This window comes from Rhinichthys klamathensis, unplaced genomic scaffold (genome assembly GCF_029890125.1).
Source record: "Rhinichthys klamathensis goyatoka isolate OS25496 unplaced genomic scaffold, OSU_Roscu_1.1 h1tg000066l_1, whole genome shotgun sequence".
NCBI lineage: Eukaryota > Metazoa > Chordata > Actinopteri > Cypriniformes > Leuciscidae > Rhinichthys > Rhinichthys klamathensis.
Genome location: NW_026606609.1, coordinates 1,397,213 through 1,414,406, shown reverse-complemented (window position 1 = coordinate 1,414,406; position 17,194 = coordinate 1,397,213). Strand labels below are relative to the sequence as shown.

Sequence of the window (17,194 nt, the reverse complement as noted above, 5' to 3'; positions counted from 1 at the left end):
ATATATTTTTAGGTAATATTTTAGTAATTTTAGTACTTTTATTTTGTTAGTTTATTTGAAAGAATATAAATATATTTAATTTATTTAATCTTTTTCAATTAACAAAAACAAATTTTAATAGATCTAGATTTAGTTAACAATAACAGTGGTACAATTCAAAACATTTTACGTTTACTCAAGTCTGTTTTGGCTACTGTGACTATAACTTGGGTATAATTTTGACCCCTTTTTTTACCTGTATTTTTGACCAATTTTTATTATTGTGTTTTTTTTGCTGTATGTTTAACTGCCCAATGACATCTGCTGTATGTGATTTCACCTGCTTCGGCCGTTGTCCTGTTCAGTTTAGTCTCACACTGTTCTTTTACACAGCTGCTGACAGCTGTTGTTTATCAGAAAAAAGAAATGCTGCTATTTTCAAACACACTGGGTTTTCTGTCGCCCATCTCTCTTATTTGTCCGTCTCTGTGCTTTGTTAGAGCTTCTGGACGCACAGCTTTTTTTACAGAGGTTATTTATCTCCCTTACAGAGGTCACAAAATGCCTGTGGCCAAAGTTTCCAGTAAGTTTGGAAAATGCTATTTCTAAATGTTCTCCGAACATTCGAAATGTTATTTTCTTGGTTAGGTGAACGTTAGAAAAAACATAAGGAAATGTTCAATTTTATTACTTGGCAAACATTATCGGAACGTTACTTTTGAATGTTCACCTGTAACAAATTGTAGGCCTAAGTAGTAACATTTAAAAAACATTAGACGAACGACCCATGAACGTTTTGCTCTAACATTTTGATAACATTATTAAAGACCAGATAACTTTGAATGAACATTATATTAACATTACTGGATGAACATTTGTTCATAACTTTAAGAGAACCTTTCCAGAACGTTATAGCCAAAAGATCTGAGAAAATTCCCCTGTACCTGGGAAAAGGGCTAGTCTTTTCCCCCAATTAATTGATGTGTTATACTCCTGACAAAAGGCTCTCATTCCTTCCTCCCAGACACCAAAGACCGCAACCATTGTAGCCACCAAAGTAGAGCTCTTCAACATGATCATATTCTGTCTAAAAGCAACAATACAGGCTAATGCTAACCACCTGTGCGCATGCTAGTGAAAATCCACATCTCGTTGATCACATCTATTGCTTGTCTATATGCGTATTCTTTGGGAGAAATATACTCTTATTGTGAAGGCTAGACTGTATTCTGTTTGTCTGAAATGCTTCACCGCTCACTTAGCAAGACCTCCGGCCTTTTGTTCTCCTTATCTGCAGTTAGCGCTCTGATCATCTCTTTTCATGCAGACTAAACTTCAAAGCATGTGAGCTTAACCAAACTGAGGGAAGAGCAAGAAGACCACTGTTTTGTTAAATAGGTTGTTTAAGAGAGTGTGAAACATGCTACAAACCCGTAGGCACTTGCCATCCAGTCAGAGCATGTAGCGCTCACATGCTAACACAATAACTGGGCTTCATGCCAGTTACAATAAAACTTGATAAGAGAACTATATGCCTGTAGGCTACACTGTATATAGCCTATACCTGCATGATGAACATCATCGGTGCCAGCTATTCACTAAAAATACGTGTTTGTGAAATGGCTTAGGCTGCTGGAGAGACTTGTCTAGTACCCATCATGCCTGTTTGACTCGGGGATTAGGACTTAAACTCCATGTGTTTCAACTGGAACCAAGTTTGTTGTTGAAACTTTAATGCCGCACTCCTCACTCGTGTCTTTGCTTGGGGCAAAATGATCAGAGGTCCTGTCTTTTGCTATTTCCTTTCATATGAGTTTGGTTTCAAGAGGATTTTCTGCTCTTTATTGTTTGTGCAGCGCAGAATGCTGGTGAATGTTTAGTGTGGGTTATCTGTCTCTTTCTCCTCATTAATGAGGAATTAGAGGTGCTGAGATCCTGCTGTAATTATTAATGTGTGGATTGATGGGTCTGACACGTCGAGCAGGTGTGTTTGTGCAGGGGCAGTTTGAGGCAAACGTTGAGTGTGCTTTCGTCTCTTTCACATGAACATGCTAGCTCACTATCTCAATGATCTTTATTAGTGGTGTTTGCTTAAAAACGCCTAAATAATCTCACAGATTTACTAAAAACAAGAAGAGCATAGAGACTTTTTATAGAAGCCTGTTTCCACTTTTGAGTAAAAAGCTTAAAAAATATAGTTAAACATATATAATTATATAAATCATTGTTTGTAAAATAAAATTTGAATAAAATTTAAAATGTATTAATAATGTAACAAAATATTATGTTCTACAATCTCACAATTGTGACTATTTCTCATATTTTAGACTTAATATCTCACAATTGTGACTATTTCTCAATGGTATATTTCTGAAATATACCATTTAAAGGTACACTATGTAACTTTCCTGCATGCATTTTGCGGAAGAACATTGTTTTGGTTGTGCTTCGGCTGTGCATGACTGTAGATTAATATGACCCTTTATAATCGATAATGCTTTAAAATGAACTTTGTTAGAGAGCTACATATGGTAATTTATCTGTTCAACAAAATACCTTACTCACCTGTTAAGTAATAACAATCACCGCTTCACTTTTAACATTTCAAATCCTTCAGTTCTCGCCGAAAAGCCTAGCCAATGTTGATTCTTGTTTTATTACGAACTGTTGTGTTCTCTTTTTGCCAGCAGACTCTCCTCTGGTCTAAAATATAACAGGCTTACCATAGTGATTCAGGGTAAGACAAAAACACATTTTGGAAGAACGATTTCAATTTGAACAAATTAATTTACATAGTGTACCTTTAAGACTTTAAATCTCACAATTGTGACTATTTCTCATATTTATGACTTCATATCTCAATTGCAACTTTATTTTATTCACAACTTTATTCACAGTTGTGACTATTTCTCATAATTGTTTTCATATTTCATAATTCCAACTTCACCTCCCGGTTTCACAGACAAGGCTTAAGCCAAGTCCCGGACCAAAATGTATGTTTGGGCGGTTTTAACTGAAAGCAACTGGCTGAGTATTTTCTTCTTAAAACTGCAGTGGACCAAAGACAGTCTCAAAAACGTGGTTTGAAATCGTTGGTGTTTCTAACGTCACAAACTACCTTGTAACCAATCAGATCAACGTGTGATCGTCAACGAGTGGATCTCTGAGCTGGTGTGAGTGAGTGGAGGCGGGTCTAATTTGCATATTCATAGAACCACCTATACTAAATGATGCAAGGGTGTAGAGTTACATTCAAGCTATTTTAAGGCATGAATAAAAAAAAAAATCAAGGAAAAAACATTTAAATATGTCATTTTGGTAATCAAATATGAGTTTTTATGGGATACAAAAACTGACAGGGGGACTTTAAGAAAAAGTACAAATCTAGTTTTATTGTCTCCCTCTCTCATGTGTACACAAACACTTGCTTTATCCTGAACCATCCAGCTTGGACAGGTGAACAAGTGCTAAGAACCACATCACAGTTAAGATCAGGCCTGTCTGATCACGTCTGTGGCTTACTGACTTTGAAGTGCATGAAGAAGCCACATCAGAACTGTGTTTGAGACACATTATCAAACAACCTCACAGACACTCAACAGATTGTGTGAAAGGACAAATATGTGACTGGAGCATATGCATCTTAAAAAATAGGAACAGCCCTAGTTTAGTCGCTGACCTGTGCCGAGTCTGTAAGGGTGTAACGGGGCGTTCCCACATCATTCTCACTATTTAAAAGAAATCCCTGGCAACCAGGAGACCTAGAGACTAATACACTGACACAGCCACTTCAGACAAAGAACCTTTCTTTCATCTCTTGTACTCTGAGTTGACTCTCTTGTCCATAAAGGAAGTATGTGACAGCTGGATGGCATTTCCTTCATCCTTCAGTTGTGAGATTTGTCTCTCTCTTGTTTCGTTTTTGTCTCCCCTGTGTGGAATGTGTTCTTGTTTGGAAGTGAATGAGATTTCGGTTGCATTAGCAGGACGACTCTAGACTTCCAAAGTCAAACACCAATTTGACCCCTGCCAGTTTGTGGCGATACTCCTCTGAGAGCAAAGTTCAGAGGTCAACGTGTAGGACAGACAAAAATATTAGTGTGTCAGCCTTAAGCTTCATTCATTAAAAGTGACATGAGTCAGCAGGGGAAGTTGAAGTATAGTTCATCCAAAAATGAAAAGATCTTCTCACGCTGATGTCATCCAAACCTGCATGACTTTCTTTCTTCTGTTGAACATGAAAGAGATCATTTGAAGAATATTGGAAATCAAAACGTTTCAGTTGCCATTGACTTCCATTATATTTTTTGTCTATGGAAGTCAATGGGAACTAACACTCTTTAATGACCAATATTCTTCAAATGATCTTTTTTTCAAATTCCTATATGATTATTCTATAATATAATATTCTTATATAATAGTCATACAGGTTTGGAACGGCTTCCCTTGTCAAGGCATGCTTGTCTGTTTTTGTCAATGGAGAGACACCAGATGTCTTCACACATCTGGCTGCCATCTTAGCTTGACTGCTTGACAGTCACTGGTTGCTGTCTACTTTCATTGTACAGAAAAAATCAGCTTGGGCATCCTATCATCTCCTTTTATGTTCCACAGAAAGAAAAAGAAAAGCAAGATGAGTTCAAATCAACATGTGAGTGAATGAATTTTCATTTTGACCGAAATATGACCCCAGACTTTTGACCTCAGCAGTTTATTGTTCTGCAGCAAATAAAGATTGCTGATGGACTGAATATGTGTGTGAATAACTGTGTGTGTGTTTTATGACTAGTGCTCAGAAGGGCGCCTCTTTGCTGGCTGGGTTTCAGGTGGTCAAAATGATGGGCGAAGAAAACACCTGCTCCTCTCCGCCCTCTGTCCCCTCTCTCTCGCTTTGTTCTCTGGAGCGCTGCCATTTAATTAAACCTCAGGTTCTGTAGACTGGAAAATGAAAGCCTGACGCTATATGAGGTGTGGAGGAATGTGAACGAGCTCTGGTGGGAAATCTCACAGTGTTGGAGGGTGTAATGCACGGTCTGATGGGTTCCTGCTCGCTATTACAAATGTTTCTTGTCTTTTGTGACAACATTTTATTTGTACAGACTGAAAACATTTACCCTTCAGAGCAATTAAAATGACGAGCATGTATTGTGTTGCAGTAAAGTAACAACAGATGTGTAAAGACCTAAAAACCATACTTGAGTAAAAGTACAGATACCATACAGTGAAAATTACTCCATTACAATTCCAAAACGACTTAAGTTAAAGACTTAGAGAATCTGATTTTAACAGTACTTAAGTATTTTACTTGTACTGTATGTAGGCTCAAATATGCCTTAGTCCTCACCTAAAAGACGTGCCAGTGAAAAATAAGAAGCAGTTGATTTGTGAGGAGAGCAATCGCGTGTTTTATTGATTTCCTAAAATCAATAAAACTGAACCAAGGTCGACACAACAGCCTCTTAAACATCTCAGTTAAGCTCAAGTGCTCAAACAGGGCACAACAAGTAAACCAATATCTTTGTAAATGGTCTCTTCAATATAACTGATACATAAAATAATGTTAAGTAAAATGAAATAGTCAAAGCCCAGTCATGTCCTCATATATAATGACACACCTGCGATTCACAACTGCCTGCTAATGCACTCACATTCATGTAAAGTAGCCTTGTTGACTGTTAAGGGCTAAATACACAGTATATAGTACCTTTAATGCCCTGTAGATGGCGATATCTCTTCTTTTGTAGCAGAAACTAACAGCTGAAGAAAAAGTTAGGTGCCCTGCAAAATGCAAGGGGGTAATCCATCGACCAGAAGTTGAAGCCGGCCGGGTGCCGCCATCTTGTAGCAGAACTTCACTTGCGTTAGCATTCCCATTGACTCCCATTCATTTTGGCGTCACTTTGACAGCGAATAACTTTACATCTGAGGCGTTTAAAGACTCCATTTGTCCATTATTTATTTCTAAAGAAACACGACAATGTATACAGAGCTCCATTACCTTCTATGTTACATTATGGCCCCGTAGAAACAGATATTGTAAAAATAGGCTAACAATTGCGTCATAACCACTCGACTCTCTGTCGCGCTGTACAGAAATTACCGTACAGACAGGAGAAGCTCGCAGGCAATCGGGGGGACGTCCCGTCAAGGGAGAAGCCCATAGATAATGAGTCCATAAAAGCAACGGAATACTTACTCCTGCTCACTCACGCCAAAGAACTCTTTGCTCAAGTTCCCCGTCTCTGCAAGATTAACTTTGGCAATTTTCACGCACAGCTACTAGAAGATTCACGTCTGTCAGACAGGTTGCTCACGTCATCAAGCTTAGTTTGAGTCGGTTTGAGTCTGCGCGTCAGGAACGGAAGTGCTCAAAAATCGCTAAAAATGGGCTTCAACTGTCTCAACTGAGTTCCAATGAGATGGCTCTGTCCACTTCTTATACTGTCTATGGCAAAATGTAAGGAGTGCAGTACTTATCACAAATGTACAGGAGTTACGAGTACTGTAGTCATTCAAAACTGCAGTTAAGTAGAGAGTAAAAATTGCTAATATAGGCAAGCCAAAAAGATATAAGTACGGTAATTACATTTAGCCTACTCAAATAAGCCTACTGTACTCCACTGTTATTATGTCTATGTCTTAATTTTGAGGTCACGTCCGTCCCCCAAAGGAAGTCTTCTCATGTAGGAGATAAGTCTGAAAGCACACATACATCTCAGATATGCCTATTTAATGTCTGCATACAAATCTGCAAGATACATATTTTTGAGTGTTTGCTCATCTGCAATACGTCTCTGAGACGTTTCCTGTCAGACGTCATATAGACATTTAGAAGATGTCTTTAAGATGTGTATGATTTAGAATGGATGTAAAACTGCTTTTTCTAAACTTTGTTAGATGTTTTTACACAGCAGATGTTTTCCAGATCTTCAGCAGACATCTTGCAGATGTACCAGTGATATGTCAATAATTATTTTTTTCTAGCTGAAGGATGCCAGAAAGATAGTTAATGATTACACTTCTAAAAAGTAAAATATGAATACATACTTTTGGCTTTAATATAATTAGGCCTATGTGGTAAACTTGTTTCATTCAAATAAATAAGGCATGCTTTATTGTGAAGAAAGTTCCAGCTATAGCTACAGCATGGCCTCTACCCACCAAACACAGAACATTCCCTAATTTGGTTCCCGTTTGGTTCTTTGAAATTTTTTCTTTATAATAACGTTCTAACATTCTTTTTAGGATTTATTTTGCAACCATAAAATAACTTTCCCAGAATGTTGCAGGGTGGTTAAATAATTATTACTCTGTACAGCGGGGTACCCTAATGATATCGGAGAAGGCTAAAGAGGTTACGGAAACGTTAGAACAACGTTAGAGTAACGTTATACAAACTAAAAACTACCGCTCTATTTCCGTACAGAAAACGTTCCTGTCTAACAAAAAACAATCATAAAAAAAAGAACGTTCTGGGAAACAAAATATGTTAGCTGGGTCAAAGGCTACCTTTTAGGTTAATTTGGTAATCTGATCAGAAGGGAGAACGCAATCAGTCTGATTCGTGAACTAAGTTTTTTTTTGTAATTATGCTCACGGTTTCACCGAAAAGATTCGACCGAGTTATTCACGAATCTGACATTACTTAAATTTTCTCATGAACGCTCATTTGAGAGCGAGGAGGACGTGAAGATAAGCCATACGTCTTTCAATCAACTAAAGTTATGCTATTTAAAATACTTATTTAGCCTAAGTAAGCTATAGCGCACGAATCGTAGGCTATAAGCTATTATAGAAGCTACTTTTATAGGGTTTGGCCTAAGTTACTGCGTCATTTTTGTTCTCAATGCATGGAGAAGAAGATTGTTAAATGTCAAAATGTTAAACAGAAGAAAGCGGTCATATTGAACAAAATGAATGAGGCTATGACAGAATTTACCTTTTATATTTACCAGATTGGTTTTAACACAAAAATATGCGATTTGATTTGGCAGGAATGGGGTCTCTCTCCAGCAATAACACATATCACCTATTCATGGGTCTCGCAGCGTGAGAGAGAGACAGGACTACACACACGCACTGCACTGCCCTCTCTCTCCTCAACAGCGCGCGCGCACACTGCACTGCCCACACAGAGGCAGAGCCCGAGAGAGAAGGTGCCCCCTGAACTGCACTTCTGCCTAGTATTATTGTATATCACACACAGAAAGAAACCGCAACGACTTTACATTTATTCGGTCTCTCCAAATGTCCGTCATTAACACCGCAGCAAGCTCTCAGTGGACATTTTGACCAGTTGTAACAGTGTCAAGCGCGCGGCACAGGTGAAGATGGCGAGGGGAACATCGCGCGCACCGGTGTTAGTGTTTCTATCGCTGCTGTTCATTGAAACCTTAACTGCGCAGGAATTGCCCACCGGCGGCGTGAACGGATACAGTTTGCACCCACCGTATTTTAATCTAGCGGAGGGAACGAAAATCACGGCCACGGCAACCTGCGGAGTGGACGAGAACGAGCAGCCGATTCAAGACTTGTACTGCAAGCTGGTCGGGGGGCCCGTGTCAGGGGACCCGAGTCAGACTATTCAGGTAAAGATGTGGAAAATTCTCACTTTTCTGCAGTTTACATTACTTAAACAAGGATAAAGGCGTATTTTTATGTTAGTTGTAGTAGTTATTACTTATAATGGATTGTATTTGGCTTTGTGAAATGCACTTTTAATCGTTTTTGTACTCAAATATAGGATCAGATGGTACTGAATAATCCCCATATTACTTTAGACCTACTCGGTATTCAAAGTTGGAACTGCCATGGAAGCCTACACGTTACCATTTTATATTTTCCAAATTAGACTTATTACCATAAAAATACTGCAATTTTGTTTTTATTTTAGTCTATAAACAAGTCAGGACAGTGCTTTTGGTCTTGAGGAACTGCAAAAACTTAATCTTTTTCTGAGAGCACCTGCTCAAGGTGAAAATGCCAAAGACCCTATAAAGGGCTATACTGACTCATAAGAGACCCCCACTGAGGCTTCATAAGCAGGAGGCTCAGGAGGCACGACTCAGCTTGTTGGCGAGTGAGTGAAAAGTTTAAACATTGTAAAGTAAAACGCAACCCCCGTGTAGCACTGCTACTGGGATTTTCCCTGAGGAATGTGTGGCATTCCTGTAGGAGACCTTGAGGGAGACAAACACACACATTTGCACCACACTTCAAAGAATATGTTAATAAAATGTTGCGACCTCATCGATTGTTGCAGGGGCGTCCTGTGGCCTTGTTCACAACATCACACATTTGCATTTAGGGCCTATTCATTTAGCAGAAATTTTTATCCAAAGTGACTTACAAACGATGGATACAATAAGCTTAAAGAGGCATTAAACACGAGAAGATTCAAATGTAATTCAGAATAGTAGGCCTACCATAATGATTTATCATTTTACTGTAGTAACAGCAACTGGTATTTTGGCAGAAACTATGGTTGCTGTGCAATTGGCAGTAAGTCGAACCTTATGAAAGATTAATCAAAGGAAATATTATCTAATCAATCTCAGAAACCTTCATACATGGGTGGTCTCAACATAATTTGTGAATTGCTGATTGAGTCTTCTCCTGTTTGTTTATTTATACTGTTATAAATTAATCAATTTTCCTAGCCAAGTGCACAAATAGCTCTACATATTAAGAATTAAAAGAGGTTTGAGTTGCCAGAAGTTGGAAAATAATGGGTGTGAATTCCTTGGTTTCTTCCAATGTTTTCACTGAAGATTCTGCACGCTAAACCCCTACAAATCCTCAGTTTTCACAAGCAACAAGTGTCTAAAGCTATTCGCTGATCACAGTTTCAAAGGATTTCTACATCAAAAATGAAGTTTTACTTTGCTTAGTCTGTGCATCTTTTTCAGTCACAGTTTCCACAACTCAGATTATCATGGAAAATATGTTTTCACATTGTCCGTTCGTACTGAAATAAACAGATAAAAGGTGAATAAAACAGATGGGAAATTTTCCGAGAAGGTATTGCATCTTCAAAACAGTTGTTTATTTGCACGCACTCTCTATATTCGTTAAAATAATTATGCAAATCAGGTGTTTTGCAAACCCTCCCAAAAAGTTAATTTCAGTTTGTACGCCACAATTCCTTTGCAGGTCACTTTGCATCTGAATCGGCTCTTTAAATTCTTGAATTTTAGTAATAACTCTCTTCTTTATCTTTTCATCAACATTATTGCTTCCATTGATATAAAATGTACACATATCTTAATTATGCCAGGAACATTTTTAATGCATTTAGCAGCACAGCGACAGTTAGAGCACACTATAACATCTGGATCAAATGGATTGTGAGTGGTTTCAGTGCTGTAATACCGCTCACAAAAAGTGGAACAACTGTAGTGAATTCACCTCAGACAGAGGGGAACTTTAGTTTGCTCTTTCAACGTTTCAGCCTGTCTGAGTTAAACTAAAAGTAGATCTCAGTTAGAAACCTAAGACTTCCTTTACCTAGTTTTATCTAGTGGCCGAGGCGTCTCGAGGCCAGGATTAAAGGAGAAGAGTTAAGCTTACAGGTCAACTTGAATGTTTTACAGATAAGCCATTACCCGATCATGTGACATACTAAAGCGTTGTCTATTCAATCATTATTTATGTGACAGATTGATACATTAAACTGCTCAATCAACAGTTTTGTTTTGCAAAGTACTTAAACGGAAACCTAAAACCTAAACTTTGTGTCTTCCTGTGTTATCAGGGCCAGTACTGTGACATCTGCACCTCAGAAGACACTAACAGAGCGCATCCCATCAGCAATGCCATAGATGGAACCGAAAGATGGTGGCAAAGCCCTCCTCTCTCCCGCAATACAAAATACAACGAGGTCAACGTCACTCTGGACCTGGGACAGGTATGTTGCCGATGCATTTTGTCTAACTCTCTATCACACCCCCACCCACACGCACATATCGTGTTCAGATTATTCAGCGTACAGTAGAGTCATCCGATACTCGGCTACAGCAGGCGCTTTTGTGGATTGCACATGGGTGTAGAATTTCAAGGGTGGATCCTAAGTTGAATATCATCCATTCATACTCAAGTCTGGAGTATCTAGAGGTGTTTTTTTTGTTGTTGCTCTGAACTCTCCACGTCCTGGTCCTTTGTATTGAGGGTTATTATTTGTGAATACCTGAAGAGCCAGGGGGCATTTAAGACAATTACTTTCTAATCTGTAATTGTAAATAAACATTACAGACACTCTCACACACTTATTCTCCTCCTAAAGTCCTCCAGCATTCCCAGGGGCTTCTACATAAACAGTCAGCGCTGCTTCATATAGCTTCACGCTGCCCAAATGAGACCTACCGTCAAAAAAAGTTTCCCATTGACCTCCACTGAGTTTCAGACTCTTCAGTTGTGATTGAATGGGAACCAATCAGTGATCAGGCTGCAGGATGTTATATAGAGAAGCTTGGATCACATCATGTTATGACTGTATTTAAAATGAGATTTTGGTGAGTGAATTATTACCAGGCCTCACAGCTCTGTGAACAGAATGGCCGTCATTCACAAAAGTTCGATATTTCCACATTCCTATTCAATATTCAATAAATAACATTATGCAAATTCTTTCAGCTACCAATGATTATGTACTCTCAGCTGCATTTAACACGTTTTCCATTCAAATCAGTGTAGAAATTAGGGAAAAGTCTGGACATTCTGTATTGGCCTAAACAAAAATTTGAGAAACGAGAAACTAGCACATTTATATAGGAAATCGGTTGCCTGGAACAAAAAGATCAGTCGCTTTTAGCTTTTAGCAGTATTGTGTTTATGTGTGATGTGGCTATCTAGTTTTAGCTGGACATGGCTGTAATATGTGACAGACTAAGCCCTGTGCAGCATACTTTCCTTTCTCTCTCCCTCCCTCCCTCTCTCCCTCCCTCCCCCCTCTCTGTCTGAATGGAGGCAGAGAGCAGTGATTGGCTTTGTATTGAATTCCTTTATGTGGCTGGTGTTTTTTCAGTGCCACTTAAACCAGATTGCTAAAGCTATCATACCTACATTGCTAAGCAGAGAGAGTGAGGGAGAGATGTACTATATATATTAATGCCTTTCACTACATTACACTTCATCAGAAGAAAGAAGAAAATATGAGTTGCACAGAACTGCCACCACAGGCACAGGGGTGTTTTGAGTGGTTGCCAATGCGTTGCTATACGGTTGCCAATGCACTCTGAGTGGTTTTTAGCATGTTGCTATGTGGTTTATAAATAAGTAGTTGATAGGATAATGATAAGAATAATGATTTTCACCCATTATAGTTTAGATCTCAATAGCTACAATAGCTCCTCTCCTCGTCAATATGCGTGGTTTAAGATATTATTCATGTCAATAGCGCAAACAGTGCGGGATGAGTTACACACCAAAAGTTTAAAGACCCCTTGTGGTTAAAATCAAGTTTTAATGTTGTTTATATGTCTATGTGGTATTTTTAATATGAAATTCATCAGTCAACACCATTGCTATTATTTTCTCCTTAAAACGGCAGTGTACTAAAGAGAGTCTCAAAAACGTGGTTTGAAAGCCCCCCTCTCCTACCATCGGTAACCAATCCCATCAATGTGGGGGGCGGGGCTTTCCCTATCATTATTTCTAAGGATGCTGATTTTTAGAAGTCAGCTCTCTGACTCTGAGACGGCAAACAGGTACATGGTTTGTGTAACATTAGCAACAAGACAAAGGCTAATCATATCAATAGGCTATGTGCACAAGCGTCATTTCGTACTTCCGCTATTGTCAGAAGTCGGCATGTCAGTTTCCGGTTTACGGCTGTTCATCCGCATTCGCTATAAACAAACAAGATTAGTGCTGCTGTTGTACGAAAAAAAGAGTTGTTAAACACATCTAAGTTTCTAAGAACTGTAGGTGGATCCATCATCTAACGCCCGTTTCACACATACCCCGTTTGCAGTGTGTGTTGCGGTGCAGGAGCAACGCGCGCTATAGTGCTTTCACATATGATGCGTTTGCAGTGAATAACTGATCCGCGGCTGTACCACAAATACTTTTTTTTTTTTTTTGCGCGTCGCCCAAAATGTCTATTTTGTGCAGCCACTGCGCACGAAGGTTGGTGTTTTTCGGGAAGCGTTGGAAGCTCAAATGGCTGTTAGCAACTTGAAGCAGAGCAAAGTGGCACACAGCAGTGCTCCGTCCTAACGCACCATGTTAACAGGTTAGGGCTTTCACTTTTCACACCGTTCCAGATGCGGCACGTATAACAGCAGTACAGCGATCGTTTCTGCACCGAATCTATTTCTGCTGTGCTGCATTAAAGTGACACCGCATGTTTCGTGGTCAAAATGCATAAAGATTGACCTGAAAATGTAGTAATTTCCCCATAAATGCGTTTCATTAAATAAAATGTAGTAATCTCACCATAAATGCATTTAATATACCGGTACTACTATTTTTCACAGTCATCTGAAGACTGTGAAGACCGGGGTAAATCAAGGAAAACTACAATTAAGGCGACATAATGAACAACACTCGTCTCATTCGTGGAGGTGGAAAAACAAGTTCTTTGTGACATGCAAGATCTATTGTAGGCTATTACAATTTAAATGCAAAAGAAAAGGCATGTGAGTCGGCTGTTTTTGCCAATTTTAAGTTTTAATTTAAAATATTTGCCATTTTAATATAGTAAATTTGACCACTTGCTTGAGCAACTTAATATAAGTAATGCATGGAATAATAGCCCTAACTTGCGTTGTTTAAATTGTGTTTAAACGTGCATACGTCCATTAAAGAGTGTGTACAAAGAGAATCGCAATGCTGACAACTTTTTTTGAAATAAAAGTTCTAGCACAACTTCTGGATTTTAAATAAAATAGTAAGTATGTGTTTGTGGTACAGCCGCGGATCAGTTATTCACTGCAAACGCATCATATGTGAAAGCACTATAGCGCGCGTTGCTCCTGCACCGCAACACACACTGCAAACGGGGTATGTGTGAAACGGGCGTTAGATGATAGATCCACCTACAGTTCTTAGAAACTTAGATGTGTTTAACAATTCTTTTTTTCGTACAACAGCAGCACTCATCTTGTTCGTTTATAGCGGATGCGGATGAACAGCCGTAAACCGGAAACTGACATGCCGACTTCTGACAATAGCGGAAGTTCGAAATTACGCTTGTGCACATAGCCTATTACCATTTACGTATCAAATTTGATTAAAATTCTGAATGGATTATATAAAGCCTACAAAGCACTCAAAGACCGCTCCCTTTACAATCACTAGAAAGCTGTCCCTCACCTCAGTTTGCGATCTCACGAAGTTCCATTATAATCAATAAAGTTGTCTACACTGCACAATGAATCTCTTATTTACATAGTGTCCACACTTTGTTAATGAGAGGATTTGTGAGTGTGCAGAACTCAGTACTCGGGTGGCATTTTAAACAGTGAGTTGATTTAAAATTAATTTAAATTAAACTAAATTAAACAACCCTGATTGGCCACTGCGTTCTAGAGATCAACAAACAAGAGATCAATTCAAGAGATCAACAAACATTTCTGGTTGGCTACATTGCTCACCTCTGCAAAAACACGAAGTAAATAGAAACATTTGACGTTCTCCAGAATGCAAACACAATTACGCACTGGAGCGATTATCAAATCTGTTTTGTCAATATAATATTTTATTACAGTATCAACTGTGGGTGCTCTTGATTTTGTTTGAGGGTGCTTAGCATGGTCTTCCTGTATAATTCTCTCTTCCTCTTCTTCTGAATCAGTCTCTGGTTCAAACATATATGGTTGAGTTAAGCCAATATTTCCACTTTGTGCCATTGTGTTGCATTTACTACAGTTGACAGAGTGGATCAGGTAGTCCGAGCTGGTCTGATTGAGTGGAGGCGGGGACTAATTTGCATATATACTAAATAAAGTTAGGGAATTTTTTTTTATGTCATTGTGATTATCAAAAATGAGTTTTAAGGGATACAATTATTGCCTGCAGGGGGACTTTAACACATAGACTTGCACCGTGTCCTAACCGGACCTGAAGTCGCGACACACGAAAAAAGGTATTTTTCTGTCCTAACCAGCCGTGATTGTGATAAAAGTGACAGAGGATTCTACTTACAAAGTAAAAAATGGTGTAATATTTATTCATTTGATCATGTATTTGATAAGTGCCCACTACCCACACGCTCTTCTGATTGGCTGTGATTTTTGATTGATTTTCAAGTCAAGTCAATTCACCTTTATTTATATAGCGCTTTTTACAATACATATTGTATCAAAGCAGCTTCACAGTGATAACATGACAATAATATGATTTTTGATTGATTTTGTCACGTCTTGTAGTCGTGTTGATCTGGTGTGGAATCTCATTGCATCACGTCTGGTTAGGTTTGTTCAGAGCCCTAAACGTAAGTATGAGAAGCAATAATAGTGATGCAGGAATGAGGTGCATTCTGACCCCTCGGAGCAGATGAATTAGATTGGAATGTTAGTTACTCAATATCTGCCTCAACCTGTTCAGGGACAAAACGACCCTCCCCATCACAATCAAAGTTCACGTCTCTCTGCTCTCGCTCACTCTCTTTCTCTAAACATAAATGCTGACATACATTAATTCATTCTCTAGATGTAATGGATTAGTAACCTGTGTTTATGCAGGTTCTGTCTGTCATGTTAACAAGTTAATACTTTAAAGACGGTAATTCCCAAACAGTGGTGCAGTGGGTTTGGTGCCAATTAATCAAATGATTTGAACAAATACTTTTTTTCTCTCTTAATGAGCTTTGAATCGATGAGTGAGCTTCTGATAATCGATAAATAGATATTTGTTCTACATCTGGCTTTCATTGGAACATTTGAGGAATATGTCCCAGGATGTCAAGGAAAATGTTATGGCGTACTGATGTAAAAGATTTTTTTTATTTTTATTAACCAGTATATTCTACTGAACTGTTTGAAAGAATCAAGGTTGTCCTTGAGTCAGACATTAGTAATTACTAACAGTCTTAAAGGCCGTTCACACCAAGAACGATAACTAAAGATAATTACCAGTATATTAGCGTCCCCACCAGCGGATAATATAGTTCTGTTTATTCTAAGCGTTATTCTAAGATTCTGATTGGCTGTCAATGTTTTTATCGTTCATCAGCTGGACAAAATCGTTCTGAAAGTGATTCCATCGATATCGTTTCTCTGTGCCGTTATCGTTATAGCTGTGGTGTGAACTTTGCTATTCTTTTATATTAAGAAAATTTTTTAGAACTATATCTTGATCGTTATCTTTATACTCATCCTTAGTGTGAACGGGCCTTTAGGCTCTGTAAACGAGAAAGCTGCTGGCTCTTTTTTCTGAAAACTTGGCCAATGAGTAAATTCTCTCTGCCTTTAGCGTATTCAGGTTTGATGACATAGCCAGGGCAAGGTTTGGAGAAAAGGTGTGTGGTTGAATACATGGCGGCAGTCTAATTCAGTCTAATGGAAAAAAAGCAAAAGCTAAGCTAAAAACACCTTTAAGCTGAAAATTGTTTTTCATTTTACTGTCTGACTTCTCTTAGACAAATTCTCACGGTTAATGTGACCTCATTTGTGTGTGTGATCCCCCAGGGCACATTAGTTTAATATCACTGAGAGTTTAGCATTAGAGACAAAGAAAAACTGTCTTGCTGCTAATAGCACATAAGTGCTTGGGAAATAAAAACTAATGCACTTATCTAAGCTAAAACGAGATGAGTCATTACTTAAGCTACTTTCTGAAGTATTCAGTCATCAACCTGTAATCTTTTGAGGAAGATCATGGATGGATCCCGTCTCATCCGGAAACAGGTCTAAATTATACTCCACACTGCATCAAAACAATAATCAAGCCTGTCAGGGAGACTTTCATCACTCTGTTAAAGATACACAGTTGTTTATTTCTTATTTCTCCCTCTAATTATTAAACATGCATTTCTCGTCTACAAGTTTGCACTTTGCGCTAAAGTATATTGTGAGTTTTCAGTACCATTTAAATACCTAAAAATACTCGTCTTCCAAACCTTAGCAGAAATCCTGTGCCCTTTTCTGGGGCACTTTTGTTGCATGTGAAACAATAGTTAAAAATAGACTATGTCTAATCTAGAGTAGCACCATATGCTGTGTGTTTGAGTGTATTCTGGCGGGGTGGGGTTGAGTAGGACTCAGTGGGGACTAAA

At 38.5% G+C, this 17,194-nt stretch overlaps 1 protein-coding gene across 2 annotated transcripts in view; it reads left to right on the top strand.

Moving 5' to 3' along the window:
* The first annotated feature begins 8,132 nt into the window (after window positions 1–8,132).
* The window catches only part of lama5 (laminin, alpha 5), an 80,781-nt gene continuing 71,719 nt past the window's right edge, over window positions 8,133–17,194 (top strand). For both annotated transcript variants that reach the window (XM_056250026.1, XM_056250025.1), the window contains exons 1-2: window positions 8,133–8,567; window positions 10,733–10,885. In XM_056250026.1, coding sequence (XP_056106001.1) covers window positions 8,310–8,567; window positions 10,733–10,885 — 411 coding nt within the window. In that variant the 5' untranslated portion in view covers window positions 8,133–8,309. The remainder of the gene's footprint in view (window positions 8,568–10,732; window positions 10,886–17,194) is intronic.